The sequence below is a fragment of the Papio anubis genome, chromosome 2, assembly GCF_008728515.1.
Source record: "Papio anubis isolate 15944 chromosome 2, Panubis1.0, whole genome shotgun sequence".
NCBI classification, from domain to species: Eukaryota; Metazoa; Chordata; class Mammalia; order Primates; family Cercopithecidae; genus Papio; species Papio anubis.
In genome coordinates this window covers 55,656,237-55,671,376 of record NC_044977.1, presented here as the reverse complement: position 1 = coordinate 55,671,376, position 15,140 = coordinate 55,656,237, and the positions used below count along the sequence as shown (strand labels likewise).

General features: G+C 47.3%; 1 protein-coding gene across 8 annotated transcripts in view; it reads right to left on the bottom strand.

Moving 5' to 3' along the window:
• SRGAP3 (SLIT-ROBO Rho GTPase activating protein 3) overlaps nucleotides 1-15,140 on the bottom strand; it is a 315,323-nt gene that overhangs the window by 125,772 nt on the left and 174,411 nt on the right. For all 8 annotated transcript variants that reach the window (XR_643522.4, XM_021933198.2, XM_021933193.2 and 5 more), the window contains exon 2: nucleotides 13,733-13,925. Coding sequence is in view for 6 of the 8 variants with exons in the window: in XM_021933193.2 (XP_021788885.1) it covers nucleotides 13,733-13,925 (193 nt within the window). In the remaining 2 variants the exon portion in view is untranslated. The remainder of the gene's footprint in view (nucleotides 1-13,732; nucleotides 13,926-15,140) is intronic.

The window sequence follows — 15,140 nt, the reverse complement described above, 5'->3', positions numbered from 1 at the left end:
AGAGAGTCTGGTGAAAAGACAGACACCCACCACTAGCCCAATAATGTGGGTAGAGTTAGAAGTGCAGAATGTGCTGGAACAGACGGGAGCCTGTGCCATGAGTGCCTGTAACAAGGGGGCTGGCCTGATTTTTGGGTCACTGAAGTGTCCCCAAGGAAGGGGTCATTAAGTTGGGCTCCAAAGGAAGAGTTGGAGGATGCTAGTGAAAGGGGCTGGGCAGGTAGGCTGGCGGGAGAAGGCTCCAGGCAGAGGGAACAGAATGGGCAAAGGCGCCTTGGGCGCAGAGCTTGGGGCATTTAAGGAACTAAGTAAAGAACAGGCTGGGTGGAGTGTGAGGCAAGGCAGAGGAGGAAGAGGGTGCAGAGTGAGGCTGGAGGGGCCTGCAGGGTCTCATGCACTCCATCCTGTCCCCATCTGGCTCATACTGGGACTGCAGGAGGGAGGAAGCACGAAGGCCGCGGACGGCAGAGCCAGACACAAGGCTGAAGAAAACTTGAGCCTCTGCCTTCTCTGTTCCCGGGGTTGTTTGCCCCTTTTGAAAGCGGAACCCCTTTGACCTGAGATCCAGCTCTCTGTGCCAGCAGCCACTTTTGTCTTCTGCAGCCTCATTTTTGGAAGACGTCAGAACGAATGAGGGCCAGTGCTCTCGGCCAAGGCACTCAGAGCGACCCTTCTGCTTCTCCGATCTTTTATGCAAGTGTCGACCCAGCAGGCAGAAGCTGCTGAACTAAGACATCACGTTAGAACTTTTGCATATGTATGTATATATTTTCTTTTTTTATGGCCAGAAAATAGCAATGAACATTTCTGGTGAGTCACAGCTTTCTTTCTTTGGCTAGGGGATCTGGATATGAGGTTCCAGGAGACTGCAGCTAGGGGAGCCAGGCCTTGCCAAGCTAGTGAGTTGGGAAAATGAAATTAGCAGTGAGCCAGTTTCTCCAGCTTCTCGGCTGAGGGCCGGAAAATTCCGCTTAGCAAACAAAACCCATTTCCAAGCTTGCAGAGCCCCATGTTCCAGATGAATCCAAAGCCGCTGCCCTGGGACCAGGGTCCCTCTGGGAGGAAGGCAAGCTGCTGCTCAGGCTTCCTGCCCCCTTCCAGGACCTTCTCAGGCCTCACACTGGGCTTTCCTCCCAGAAATGCTACCTCAATCAGTTCTATGGTCAGAAAGGTGCATGTAATCTCCTGCTACCTAAGCTGCCCCAAGCAGGATTCGGGATTCATTGCACTTGCTTGTAGCATGAATCATTAATTCAGCCAATAGTGTGTGCCTGTTCACACACTATTGTGTATGAACACACAATACAATGGTATGCAAAATGAGCCACACTTCCTACTTCGTGGACCTTACAGTCTAGTGGGGGGGGGGGGTCTCAGATAACAATCAGATAATCACAAAAATCAACAGAAAATGGCAGCAGGAAGAAGGGCTCTGAAGGAGAAATGCATGGAGCCTGGAGAGTCTTTAACACGGGCTGCCCTCCCCTGGGGAAGGCAGAGGGAAGGGAGCAGCAGGGGACCCTGGGGTCCTTCTCATCACTGAGACCTGAGCTGAGCTATTTCTCCTCCTGGATGCCCTCCCTGGCCACCCACACACCCTACGTCACCCTATGTCATTGTCATTACAGCACTCCACACCAGATGCTTGTCATGTTCTTTTCCTTCTTACTTGTGGTCTTTGTCCCCTCTCCAGCTTATGTCCGTCCTACTCATCAGTGCTTCTCTGGTGCCCAGGCCAGCCTGAGCACACAGGCACTCTCAGAAAATATTTGTTGAGTAGGTGAAAAGTGCCCCCTGAGCTCAGACTAGAAGGATGGGTAGGTTTTAACACAGCACAGCGATAAGGAAGAGCATTCCCAGAAATAAGTGTGAAGGTCTCATGGGCACGGGCATCATCTAGAACTGACAGAAGGTGAGTGTGGCCAGAGGGCAGAGAGGGACTGGATGAGGGTCAGACAAGACTGAACATGTAGCACAGCCAGGGTCCTGAACGACAAGATGTGCATACTGCTGCGTCTAGAACGACGGGGCTGTGTACTAGATTTCTAGGTGCTGTCACACAGGACCAAACATTGAGTGGCTCAGACAACAGGTATGTGTTTTCTCACAGTCCTGGAGGCTGGAAGCCTGAGATCAAGGTGTCGGCAGGGTTGGTTCCTTGCAAGGGCTGTGAGGCAGGATTTGTCCCAGACCTCTCTCCTGGCTCCTGGTGGGTTGCTGGAGATCTTTGGTGTCCTTGGTGTAGACACAGCACCCCAATCTCTGCCTTCACCTTTCCAAGGCATTCTCCCTGTGTGTTGGTCTCTGTGCCCAAAGTTCCTTTTTTTGTAAAGACACACACCAGTCATGCTGGATTAGGGGCCTTCCCAATGACCTCATTCTTACCTGAATACCTCTATAAAGACCCTGTTTCCAAATAAAGTCACATTTTGAGGTACTGGAGTTTAGGACGCCAGCATAGGAATTTTGAGGGGACACAATTCCACCCTGATATGGTTTGGCTGTGTCCCCACCCAAATCTCATCTTGAATTGTATTATAATCTCCATGTGTCATTGGTGGGACCAGGTGGAGATAATTGAATCATGGGGGCGGTTTCCCCCATGCTGTTCTTGTGATAGTGAATGAGTTCTCACAAGATCTGATGATTTTATAAGGGGGTTCCCTCTTCACTGGGCACTCTTTCTCTCCCCTGCTGCCCTGTGAAGAGGTGCCTTCCATCATGATTGTAAGTTTCCTGAGGCCTCCCCAGCCATGCAAAATTGTGAGTCCATTAAGTAACCCTTTTCTTTATAAATTACTTTATAAATATTTACTTTATTATCTCCCATCCACCAGGAGTTCCCCAAGGAGTGTGAGGCTGCCATGCTGGGAGCCAGAGAGCGCAGTCCAGGGCCTGGCTCTGGCACTATTTGGCAGCCCTGAGACAGAGACATCCTGAAGGGTACCAATTCCATCCATTAAGTCCCCTGGCCAAAGCAAGCTCTGCTTATCAGTTGGGGTGCTATCGAGTCAAGAGGCTGGGGTTCAAATGCCAATTCTGTCCCTCAGCAACAAAGTGAACTTGGAAAGTTATTATAGTTAAATCTTCTCTTTCCTATCTGTGAAATGACGTGACAACTACCTCATAGTGGTGCTTGGAGGACTAAATGGCACAACACATGCAATTCTCTTAGTGTCAAACCCTGCATATAATAGTAATTTTTATTGTCATTACCATTATTACCACTAGCACCTCACTAAGTTGTTGGGAAGATCTAAGGACTGATGTACATGGACAAACAGCCTATGATAAGTGTTCTAAAAATATTGGTTTTCCTCATCCATTACTACTTTCTCCTTCTGCAGACTCTTATGTGAACTTCAAGGCCCAGTGAAATGTCCCTGTGACTCCCCCTCCAACGCAAGGCAGAATGATTCACGGGCTCACTGCTTCCTCTGGGATCCCATTCCTCACACTGCAGCATGAGGGTACACGTTGGTGTCTAGTGTCCAGCAGCATCTCTGAGCTCTCCTTTGACTTTCCGGATGGATTCTTGGTACCAGAGCAAAAATTTCTGCCTCGCTAGGCAACGCCTGGTCAACCTCATCTCTTTCCTTGCAAGCCCCTTTGCCTTGGTTTATCTGCCTGCAGAATGGGTGCACCATGTGGCATGTGCAGCACTAGGCAGAGGAAAAGACCCTGATCCATGGCTTCCTGATTGTTTGGTGCCTGTGCTGTGCAGGTCATTTAATCTTCTAAGCCCCACACATCCACATGACCGTGAACCAAGTGCTGTACTGGATGTCTGATAAGCATCATCTCATTGCAACTTCATGGGAAATGTGGTCTGCAATGAAGGGGCTATTTTTATCTTTCTAGGTGAAGACACTGAGTTTTTGAGAAATTAAGTCATTTTCCCAGAAGGACACGGCTAGCACAGGTAAGGGGCAGAGCTAGCATTCCAATCTGGGTTTACCTGACTCCAAAATGCAAAACCTGGTGAGTTCTTTCACCCGTCAGCTGTGGGTCTGAAGTTAGGGCTCACCCTGCCTTGCCTTCGGGTCCCTTGCCTATCAGTTGGGGATGACAACACCTTTCTTGACTCCTTCAACTCTCACCAGGGTTCTTGGGAGGATTTAAGCAGCTAAGGTCTGGGTAAGGAATTTGCAAAGTGTAAGGTCCTATATAATCTTCGAAGGTTATTATTATCCTATTTGCCTAATAGAATAGCGTCAAAACTAAACCCGTACATATTACTTTTAGTGAAAATCTAATTTTCACTAAAGTGAAATATATAAAGATATATAATTTTATATATCTATTTTTCATTTTTAGTATAAAAATTAAATGTATATAGAAATTTATATATGTAAATTCTATCTATAGATAGAACTGTATATATGTATATCAAAGCATATGCATGCATAAAGAAATCACATCCTAGTTAATTCTTTGGTAGTTGCTCATCAGAGTCTCTGAGGATTCCAGGGAATTTGGTGTGGGACCTGGGAAAGAGCCGGATGGAAAAATTGGAAGGAGATAAAGGAGCTTCAGCCATTGCAAAATCCACTCTTCGGGCTGAGCCTCCTATCTTAAAATCCCTTCCCCTGGTTGAAAAAAAAAAGATGATGGAGGATAAAGAAGGTAAAGATGAAAGATGCTCACTTTGCAGGAGGAAGTGGAATGGAACTTAGAGTGATTTGATGCTGGCTTCAGGATTTTTGCCATTCCTGCATACCACCACACTTAATATCTCCCTGTTGATGTCTTTTTTTTTTAACTTAAATTTATTTACAAAGAACTTCCCTAGTTTCAGCTTTTAAAAAAAAGGATCATTTGTTATAAATAGAAGGTAACCAAAAAAGTAAATTCAATGAAAACCAAACAGTATATTCAATCTTGAGGTCTGTTCTCTATTTGTTAAAAAGGAGATTGGGGGGCATTAATAACACACTAGTACCAAACTGAGTCTTTCTCCTCCAGGCTACCAGAAACCTTGAAAGAGAATTGAAAAGATAATTCAATATGTATGGTTCCTGTGTTATCAAGAATCCCCTTTCATTTTGATCTCCATATTACAGAAATGATGCCCTTAAAATACCTGGCCTTTGTGTGTATACCTCTGTGCACTGGGGACTCACCACCTCCCCAGGCAGCCCTTTCACTGGTGGACGGCTGTGGCTACTGGAACGTCCTTAATGTTGAGTTGAAGTTTGCTTCTCTGAAAATGCTATCCTTGGACATCACTTCTCTCCTTCTGTAGCCACACAAAATAAGTCTATTTGTTAAATATATTTAAAGAAAGCATTTGGTAGTGTCTTGGTTAATTTGGCCATTCATTGAAAAAACTTTGATAAAGCATCAATTATATATCAGAAAGAGGGAGGCTAGAAATGGTCCCTTGCCTTCAGGCAGCTGGCAGACTGAAGTGAGAGAACCAGATATAGGAACTGGATCACTCCTTGATAATCTGATGCAAGCCCCACACTACTCACATGGGAGGTGAGAGGAGCAGCTGATTGTAGACTTGGGATCAACCAACAGCAGGGGCTTCACCAAGGAGGCAAACCCTGAGCTGGCCTCTGTGTAGGAGTTGACCAGGAGGATAATAGCAAACCCCTGATGCTCATCCAAGGAGGATGTAATCAACATGGATGGGTGATTCTCAGGAAGCTCAAAGCCAGCCCAGAAAGGTGAAGGAACAAAGTCAGCAGCTAAATGCAGTTTTGCATTTTGGAGTCAGGTAAACAAAGATTGGAATCCTAGCTCTGCCACTTACCTGTGCTGGCTATGTCCCTCTAGGCAAATTACTTAATTTCTGGAAAACTCAGCATCTTCACCTGGAAAGATAAAGATAGCCCCTTCCTCGCAGACCACATTTCCCATGAAGGTGTAATGAGATGATGCCTATCAGACATCCAGTACAGCACTTGGTCCACAGTGATGTGGATGTGCGGGGTGCTTGGAAGATTAAACGACCTGCACAGCACAGGCACCAAACAATCAGGAAAGACGGTGCTGAGAGAACAGCAGGTCTGGAAAGTATGACCCTGGAAAGCCATTACTAGCTTGATACCAGTTGCATTAATAGTAATAGCTGTGAATGGAGACACAAGTGCTACTGGAGGGCTTTCTCCATCTCCACCTCATTCTAAGCAAATATTTTAATTCTGAATCCTTTTCACATTCATATGCTCAATCTATATGCAACAAAAGTGATTCTCTGTTTAGGAATAGCCTGGAAGGCTAAGTCTAAATTATAGCATCTCTTTAGAGAAATGCTACATCTGTGAAAAAAATCCTGTGATGCTTTATCCCCACTAAGAAGTGTTTTCTTGGAAATGAAGTTAGTTGTTCACAGGAATCCTCTCTCCCAACTGCTCTGTGAAGCTGAAAGATGCTCCAAACCTCCTTTGCACAGGATATCTGCATAGAATATTATTCCCTAACTAGCCAAGTGCCACCCAGCACTTCCCGAATTCTAGCTTTTCCCAAATGTTTAAATCATATTTAAATAGAACTCCCTGCTGCTTTTTTTTCACAGCAGTTAAACTAGCAGCAACCAGCACTTAACCCTCTGCATGCAGCATTTTCATCAGGTACAGCCCCTGGAAGGTGAGGGGTATCAAAAACTGAGAAAGCTAGAATAGAAGGGGACTCTGTCACCCCAAATACAAGGCATTACTTGCATGGAGTGTCGCTACTACAGAGGGTAACCCCAGCGTTTGTCTAGAACAGAGATTTTCAAATTAGGTCTCAAGAAGTGCTAATTTGTGAAATATTGATAAATATTATGGGGAGAGACAGGTGCGGTGGGTGGTTCTGCCTATAATCTCAGGGTTTTGGGCGGCTAAGGCAAGAGGATTGCTTGAGTCCAGAAGTTTAAGTCCAGCCTGGACAACATAGCAAGACCCCTGCCTCTACAAAAAAAAAATTAATTTTTTTTTTTCAAATTTCAGATGTGGTGGCATGCACCTGTAGTCCCAGTTACTTGGGAGGCTGAGGCAGGAGGATCACTTGAGCCCACAAGTTTGAGGCTGCAGTGAGCTGTGATCACGCCACTACATTCCAGCTTGGGCGACATGGCGAGACTCTGTCTCAAAAATAAGTAAATATGTAAATAAATAAATAAATAAATAAATAAATAAATAAATAAATAGAGGGAATTCTGTGGTCAAACAGCTTTCAGAAAGAAGTCAACAGGCTTAATTATTACAAAAGTCAGTCTTTCTTATCCTCCTTCTCTTCCTCCTCTTCCTCTCTCTCTCTTTCTCTCTCTCCCATTCAAACATCTCAAAGTATTGATGTTTTAGAGAACATTTTCCTGGAGGAAGAAAAAGTCTCATTCCCAGGAAACATCTGTGTTCGTGGAGCCACCAAATTCATTTGGACAAGACCATCCACCTACCCTGAGAGGCAGGTTTGGGGACCCCATATGTGCTGCCCGCTACAGCACAGTCCCACTCAGGAAGGGCTCAGTTCCAGGCCTTCAGAAGGAAAAGCCAAGCTCAGGTTAGGCCTAGCTTGGAAAGGGCAGTGGATTATGAATTTGATGCTAGTGAAGAGGAGGGAAGGCCAGCACAGCCCGAAAGTGAGTTGAAAACCATTCATTACCCAGAAAAGCATCAGACTGCCTCCTCAAAGTGAATTGCCATCAGACTCCCCTGTGGGGGGGCAGGGGGGAGCCTGTTAAATGCAGATTGCCAGGCCCCATCCCCAGAAGTTCTGATCCAGCAGGTCTCGGGAAAGACCCCAGATCTTGCATTTCTAGCAGGTCTCCATGTGATGTCAAGATGCCAATGCTGCTGGTTTGGGGAAACAGGGAGACCATGGCACAGTCCACACTCTCCGTTCAGCAATATAGGACCCATGCCAGGCACATGAGTGAGTGACACTTCACCCAGATGGCCTCACTGAGCTCCTAAGGCAGCCAGAAGACAAACATGCCCCCTTTCCCTGTCCTCCCTACACAAATCTAATTACCACTTGACTTTCATTCATTAGTTCATTAGTCAATGACATTCAGTAACAACCAGGTGCCAGCCCTGTGAGAGGTGCTAGGGACCTCGGGTCAAGAGTCACCCTCTTTGCCATCTCGGAGCTTGCAGCCCAGTGGTTGTCCAAAGGAGGACAGACAAGTAAACAGACGATGACAATACAGGGCTGTAGCTCTTGCCTCACCCTTCTCCCCAAGTCCTTCCTATCTCAAGGCAGAAACAGGAGACATCCTTGTTTCCTCTCTTTTCCTCCATTCCTCTCTGAGAGGTTTTCTGGCATCTGTTGACTTCTATCATCTGCTCTGTTCCCACCCAGGCCATCACTGCCCCTGCCTGGAGAGCTACACCCACACGCCCATGAATGGGTTCCTCGGCTCCACCCTCCAACCCTGGTGGTCTTTTAAACATATAAATCACATCATGCAATTCCCTTCTTCCCACTCCCACACTCACCAGTTCCAGCCACTTGGCCTCCGTCCCCCTCCACTGCCCCACGCTGCTCCTTCTCATCTCTCAGGCCTCAGCTTAAACCACGCTTCCTCCAGATGCCTTCCTGATCATCATCCTAGCTTGGTGTGGGCTGCCAACCCTTTGACACTCCTCTAATGAGAGGAGGGCTTTATTTCCCCTTTCCTGAAGCTGAGCTAGGGCTGAGACAGCTTTGGCAAATAGCATCTGGGTGGGGGGTGACGCTATGCCAGCTCCAGGCCTAGCGGTTAAGAGGACTGCAGCTGCCGTCCTGCTCTCTGGAAGCCCCGAGCTACTATGTCAGAAGTCTGATGCCTGGCTGAAGCAGGAGGCCCTGACACTACATGGAGAGGGAGGCAGCCCAGCAGGGCCCAGCCTACTAACCGTCCCCATGGAGGAACCAGGCATGCAGGTAAAGCTCTCTGGGACCATCCAGACCAGGTCCTCTGCTAGCTGAATATCACTAAGCCATCAATGCCACATACAGCAGAAAAATCACCCAGCTGAGCCCTGTCCAAATCTTTGATCCATTAAATCACAAGGTACACTAATTTTGGGGGCATTGCAGTTATACAAGAGAGAGAACCAGAATACTCCATAGTGTATTTATTTCCATCATAGCAATCATTGAATTATAGCTGGTCTTTCTTTTAGCTGCTTTTTAATGTTTTATTCTTCATGGTATATTTCACCACAGCAGGAACCAAGTCTATCTTGTTCACCACTGTAAACCCGGGGTGTGGCACATGGTGGGTGCTCAATAAATATTGGTGGAATAAGCAAATAAGTACATCAGAGTACGATGGGCACACAGAGGGAGGCACCAGGTGGGAATCAAGGAAGCTTTTCAGCAGAAGTGACATCTCAGTGCTGCGGGCTGATGGCACGCAGGTGCAAGGCTCAAAGGGCACAGTCATGGGATTGGGGCCTCCCCAGCCATACCAACTACCAGGCCTCCCCAAGCCGTGTTCCTGTCTCTCAGTATCTGGCAGCAGAAATCACACCTCATTTATCTTTGTGTCTTCAGCACTGAGCACAGTCCAGGAAAATATGAGGTCCTCAATGCACACATTTCAAACAAATGAAGTCCCACATGGCTTCTTGGAGAGAGAAGCCTGAGTTGGAAGTCAAGAACACTGGGTTTTCATGCTCGACAGCTCTGCGTCCTTGTTAAAATAAGCGGCTCAGCTTTTCTGTTGCTCAATTTGCTTGACATAAAACCATTGATTCCCTCTCTACTTCCCTGGGTTGTTATCAGGTTTTTAAGAGAGCAAGGATGTCAGAGTGCTTTGAAAGAGGTTTGTTAGAATTGGAATATGTGTTGTAGAAAAGAAATATGATAATATTTTTCTCTAAATGTTAACCTGTCCCAGGGAAACCTTCAGAGCCATCATGTGGGCCTTTCTTTGGATCACGTGCCACATGGAACTCAGCCCAGGTGAGTCTAGCCCTGAACACAGCACAGTGTGTGTTCCTGGGCAGCAGCACATTCTTCAACTGCCCAGGTAGGGAGGGAATGGCTGGGGCCTTAGGGAGACACGGCCCATGGAGCACAAGGAGGAGCAATAGACTCGGAGCCGAAGGACCTGAGTTCCTATCCCAGTTCTGCTCCTAATTTGCTGTAAAATCTTGAGCAAATCAGTTCCATCTCTGAGGCAAATCTCTCAGCCAAAGTGGACTGGATAGACCAGACCAATCCTCTTCCTTCCTTCCTTTCTGTCTTCTTCCCACCTTCCTCCCTGCCACCCATGCACACATCCCCCAGCTCTGCCAAGCACCAGACCCACCACAGTGGGAATAAAATGACAAGTCCTGGGCTCTGCACTCAAAGCACTGAGGGGCTACTTGGCAGGTAGACGGACATTATTAAACCAAAAATCTTTGCCACGGCGAGACAAGGCTTCTCGGAACAGCCCAGATGAAGGGAACAGAGAGCAGCACAGGCCCTGTGTGCTGGGCTCCAAGGAATAGGCAGCCTGAGGCCAGTCAGTGCCCTGAGGTCAAAGGGTGAGTCCAGCCTGCACCTAGAGACTCTCCACTTCCAGAAGCGAAGATGGCTCTGCCATCACATTAGCATCGTGCAGAGGGCCCCCTCCAGCTGCACTGGCCTGGGCCGGCACCCTAATTAGACTTTCATAGTGTGTCAGGCAGCCTGCATGGCCCGGTTGCCAGCTGGGGCTCCCGTTCCGTCTGGTGGCCTCAGTTAATGAACCCATGAGGGGCTGGCCGAGCTCATTATAGGTGATACAAGGGAATAGGGTGCCCCCCCACATATCCGTAATCCCTGCCTTTCTCCTCTTCCCATGTGCACACTGAGAATGGGAAGAGAGCTGATTCCTAATCAAGGGGAAGGAGCGGACAGAAGAGACACTCCAGCCCTACCACAAAGCCCTGTCTGCAGCTGGGGAAAGCCCAAGATACGGTGGCTCCAGTGGCCGTTCAGCCAGAGTTGTGGGTTTATGAGCCTGTGCCTGCTGTGCCTGTGGTTCCAGGGAGGATCCAGATGTCATGGCTACTCTCAAGCTACACCTAGGCCCTTTCTTATCGCAGGCCAAGGAGGCAGAATAAGAGTTGAAGGTTCAATTCTGTCTCTTTCCAATTGTGGGTTCATAGACATGTTTGGACAAGCTGCTTTCTCAGAGCTTCACCATCCTCATCTTTACGATGGGGCAGTAATACCCACCTGGCACCAAAGTAAGTGCTCAGTTCAATACATTATCTTTGTTTTATTCTTAAAAGACAAGGGAGAAATGATTCCAAAATGTGAGCAGTGGTTGTGAGCAGTGGGACTATGAATGATAGTTTTCTCTTTTCTGTACTTTCTAAATTGTATACAATGAGCATTTTACCTTTGTTGTTTGAAAAAACACAAATTTTCTCCAAAAAATATATTTTAAAAAATGAGATTATATGTATGAAAGGGTCTAGACTGTGCCTGGGTAAATGTTATTAATAGAGGCTTCCTCCTGCAGCAAAAGTTTGAATAGAAGAGATTGGGTGGCCGAGCATGATGGCTCACGCCTTTAACCCCAGCACTTTGGGAGGCCAAGGTGGGCGGATCACGAGGTCAAGAGATGGAGCCCATCCTGGCTAACACGGTGACACCTTGTCTCTACTAAAAATACAAAAAATTAGCTCGGCATGCTGACAGGCACCTGTAGTCCCAGCTGAGGCAGAAGAATCGCTTGAACCCCGGAGGCGGAGGTTGCAGTGAGCCGAGATCGTACCACTGCACTCCAGCCTGGGCGGCAGAGTGAGACTCCATCTCAAAAAAAACAAACAAAAAGAGAAGATCAGGTAGAAAAAGAAGCACGGTATTTGCAAATGTATAATACACCAATTTCTTAGCCCCAAATGCCAAAAGAAGGCACATAAGTGAGTGTTCAAATGCTGTGGCACGGACTCAAGGAGGTGTTTAGGGGAGTTTAAAGGAAGAGAGCTCCCTGGCCAGTGTGGAATGCAAAAAATGTGGACAGGAAGGTGGACGCAACCCAAGTGTCCACCAACAGATGACTGGACAAACAAAATGTGGTCTATCTGCACCATATTATTCAGCCTTAAAAAGGAAGAACATTCTGACACATGCTACCACAGGGATGAACCTTGAAGACATTATGCTAAGTGAAATTAGCCAGTCACAAAGAGACAAATATTGTATAATTGCACTAATATGAGATATCTACAGCAGTCGAATTCACAAAGACACAAAGTAGAATGGTGGTTGCCAGCAGCTGGAAGGCATGGCAGGGAATGGGGAGTTAGTGTTTAAAGCAGATAGAATTTCAGTAGAGGGCAATGTAAAAAGCACTGGAGTTGGATGGTGGTGATGGTTGCACAACAATGTGAATGTGCTTAGTGCCACTGAACTGTTCATTTAAAAATGATGAAAATGGTAAATTTTATATTATGTGTGCTTTGTCACTATATATATATATACACACACACACACATATATATATATACACACACACACACACGCACACACACATATATATATATATATATATATATGAAGAGGCCAGGGGTGGTAGCTCACGTCTGTAATCCCAGCACTCTGGGAGGCTGAAGCAGGTGGATCACTTGAGGTCAGGAGTTCAAGACCAGCCTGGCCAACATGGTGAAACCCCATCTCTACTAAAAATACAAAGATTAGTTGGGCTTGGTGGTGCACGTGTAATCTCAGCTACTCAGGAGGCTGAGGCAGGAGAATCTCTTGAACCCAGGAGGTAGAGATTGCAGTAAGCCGAGATCATGCCACTGCACTCCAACCTGGGTGACAGAGTGAGACTCTGTCTCCAAAAAACAAATAAAATATATATATGTGTATACACACATATACACACACACACACACAAAGAAAGAGAGAGAGAGAAACAGGACAGGACCCAGGGGAAGGGGGATAAGGATCAGGTCAGGTGAGATGAAGCAAGTCGCTGATCTCCTGGTGTTGAGGGCCTCTGGCTGGAGAGATGACCCAAGGAGAAGGGAGAGTCCAGGAAGCATGGCTGAAGGAGAGACAGTGCTGGCCGGGGGGTCTGCTGAGTGGAGCCCTTCATGGTTGACACAGTCCAAGTGAGACTTGCTGCTTCCTGCCTGCCTGTATTTAATGAGCTGAAGCCAGGGAGTTCTAAGCACAGAAGGTTTTGTAGCTGGAGGATTCAGGGCCTGCCAAGTCAGTGCCCAAGCAGATGGGGCCTCCATGATCTCAGAGCTTGGGGTATGAGAAATCAGGACACATGACAGTTTGTGCATCGAAAATAAGTAAATAAGGCAGGGAAAGAGCCAGGGCACTGAGGTCCTCCAGGGGAGCAAGGAAGAGGAATGTTCGAGCATCAGTTCCATGGAGAAGAAATTCACTGTGCTAAAGAAATTCAGACGAAGGCTGGCTGACACCCAAATGAAGGACAACTGGATAGGAACAGGATGTCCTGAAGGGAGGTAGGGGTCTCATCAGGGCACAAATGGAGGCTAGCTCAGTGCCGGTGCTTAGTAGGATAATAATAACAGCAACAACAATTGATCGAGCACCTATTGTCTGTGACAAACACTCTTCTTGGGTTGCTCGTTTATTCCCTTCAGGAAACTTCTGCAGAGAAACTCTTTCTAGCTTGCCTTTACACATGAGGAAGACTGAGGCTTAGAGGTATAAGTAACCTGCAGACCCAGGGCCCTGAAGGCACGCCCTCTGCCTCCAACGAGGTCGGCCTCCTTTCTGCTTTGCCACCAACTGTCCGCCCACTCCAGTGCTGCCTCCCATCTCTGTGCACCCACACCCAACTTCTTACTTGAACTGGTGCTCCCGGGAGCTGCGGATTTTGGAGGAGAAGCGCTCGGCCAGCTTCTCCAGGCTGCGGGAGTACTCGAGCTCAATCTCAGCTTTCCGGCGGAAAAACTCCTGGAGGTCTTGAAGCAGCTGCAGTCGCGACTCTGATTGCTGCTCCAGACATTTGAACTGCTCCACCAGCTGCGTGCGGATCTCTGCGGGCACACAAGGGTGGGAGCATGAGACTGGTGGTGGGGACGGGGTCACTGGGGCCTGCTCTTTTGCTGGCCAGGGCCCTGCAATTCAGGCAACTCCCTCCTATCACCACCCAGAGCCTCTCTGAGCCCAGCCAGAGCCCAGACCTTGCTTGGCAGAGCATTGGCACAAAGATTCCACTCTTGCTCGTTTTTACCATTGGTCTAACCAAATGTTTCCAAAACTTGAATCATTGCATGTCACCACCATGATTTTTGCCATATTCACATGCCCCAAGCATTCTTATTTCTTCCACATGATCTAGTAAATTAACTCAACTTTCCTACAGAGATGATCTTGTTTAAAATGCAAAGATTTCTATCAATACAATAAAGTGAAACACTAGGACCCCTTACAGCCTGGGACATAGGAAATAATTCAATGAAAACAAAAATATTGTAAAATTCTATCTAGAGACAATTGTTTACCAAAGGCTCTAAGCCTAAGCTGCTGGCTCTTTATCAACCAAAGGAAAATGGCAGTGTGACTTTCTCCACGTGTAGTCAAGACTAAGAGAGGGCTGAGAAGGGCATGCTCTTCCTTCTTGGGTTTCAGTGTTATTTAAGGCCATGTCTGTGTCCTGCTTTATATCACCTTGAATTCCATGTATGAATCTCTCAGATCCCACACTTCAGAAACTACTGATTGCTCAAACCAGGTCTATGCAACCAGGGCAACAATTCAAAAGCTGGAAGCTGGAGTTAAAAATCACAGCTGAATGCCAGTACCACAGCCATTTTCATCTTCAAGCCTGTGGGGTTATCACCGCCACTGCCCCCAGGCATCGATTCTTTCTAGGCCATTCCAAGGGCTGCTCAACAGATCAGCCTGCAAAGCACTCTGCTCATACCAGCAACCTGCTCAAAAATACCCCACGGCGCCCCTCTGCCGGAGTATTAATCCAACTCCTCAGCATGGAATTCAAGACCATCCACCACGCAGTCCCAAATTTCATTTCTCAGGACTTTACCCCAGTGGACTCTCCAAACCATTCAAGCCATTCCTTGGAATATCAGATCTCACCTGCCTAAATGTGTGCCCCATCTGAAATGGTGGCCAGCATCATGTTACACATGTTCTCAGTTATAAGCGGGACCTAAATAATGTGTGCACATGGACGTACAGTGTGGAATGGTAGACAACAGAGACTCAGAAGGGTGAGGGGGTGGGAGGGA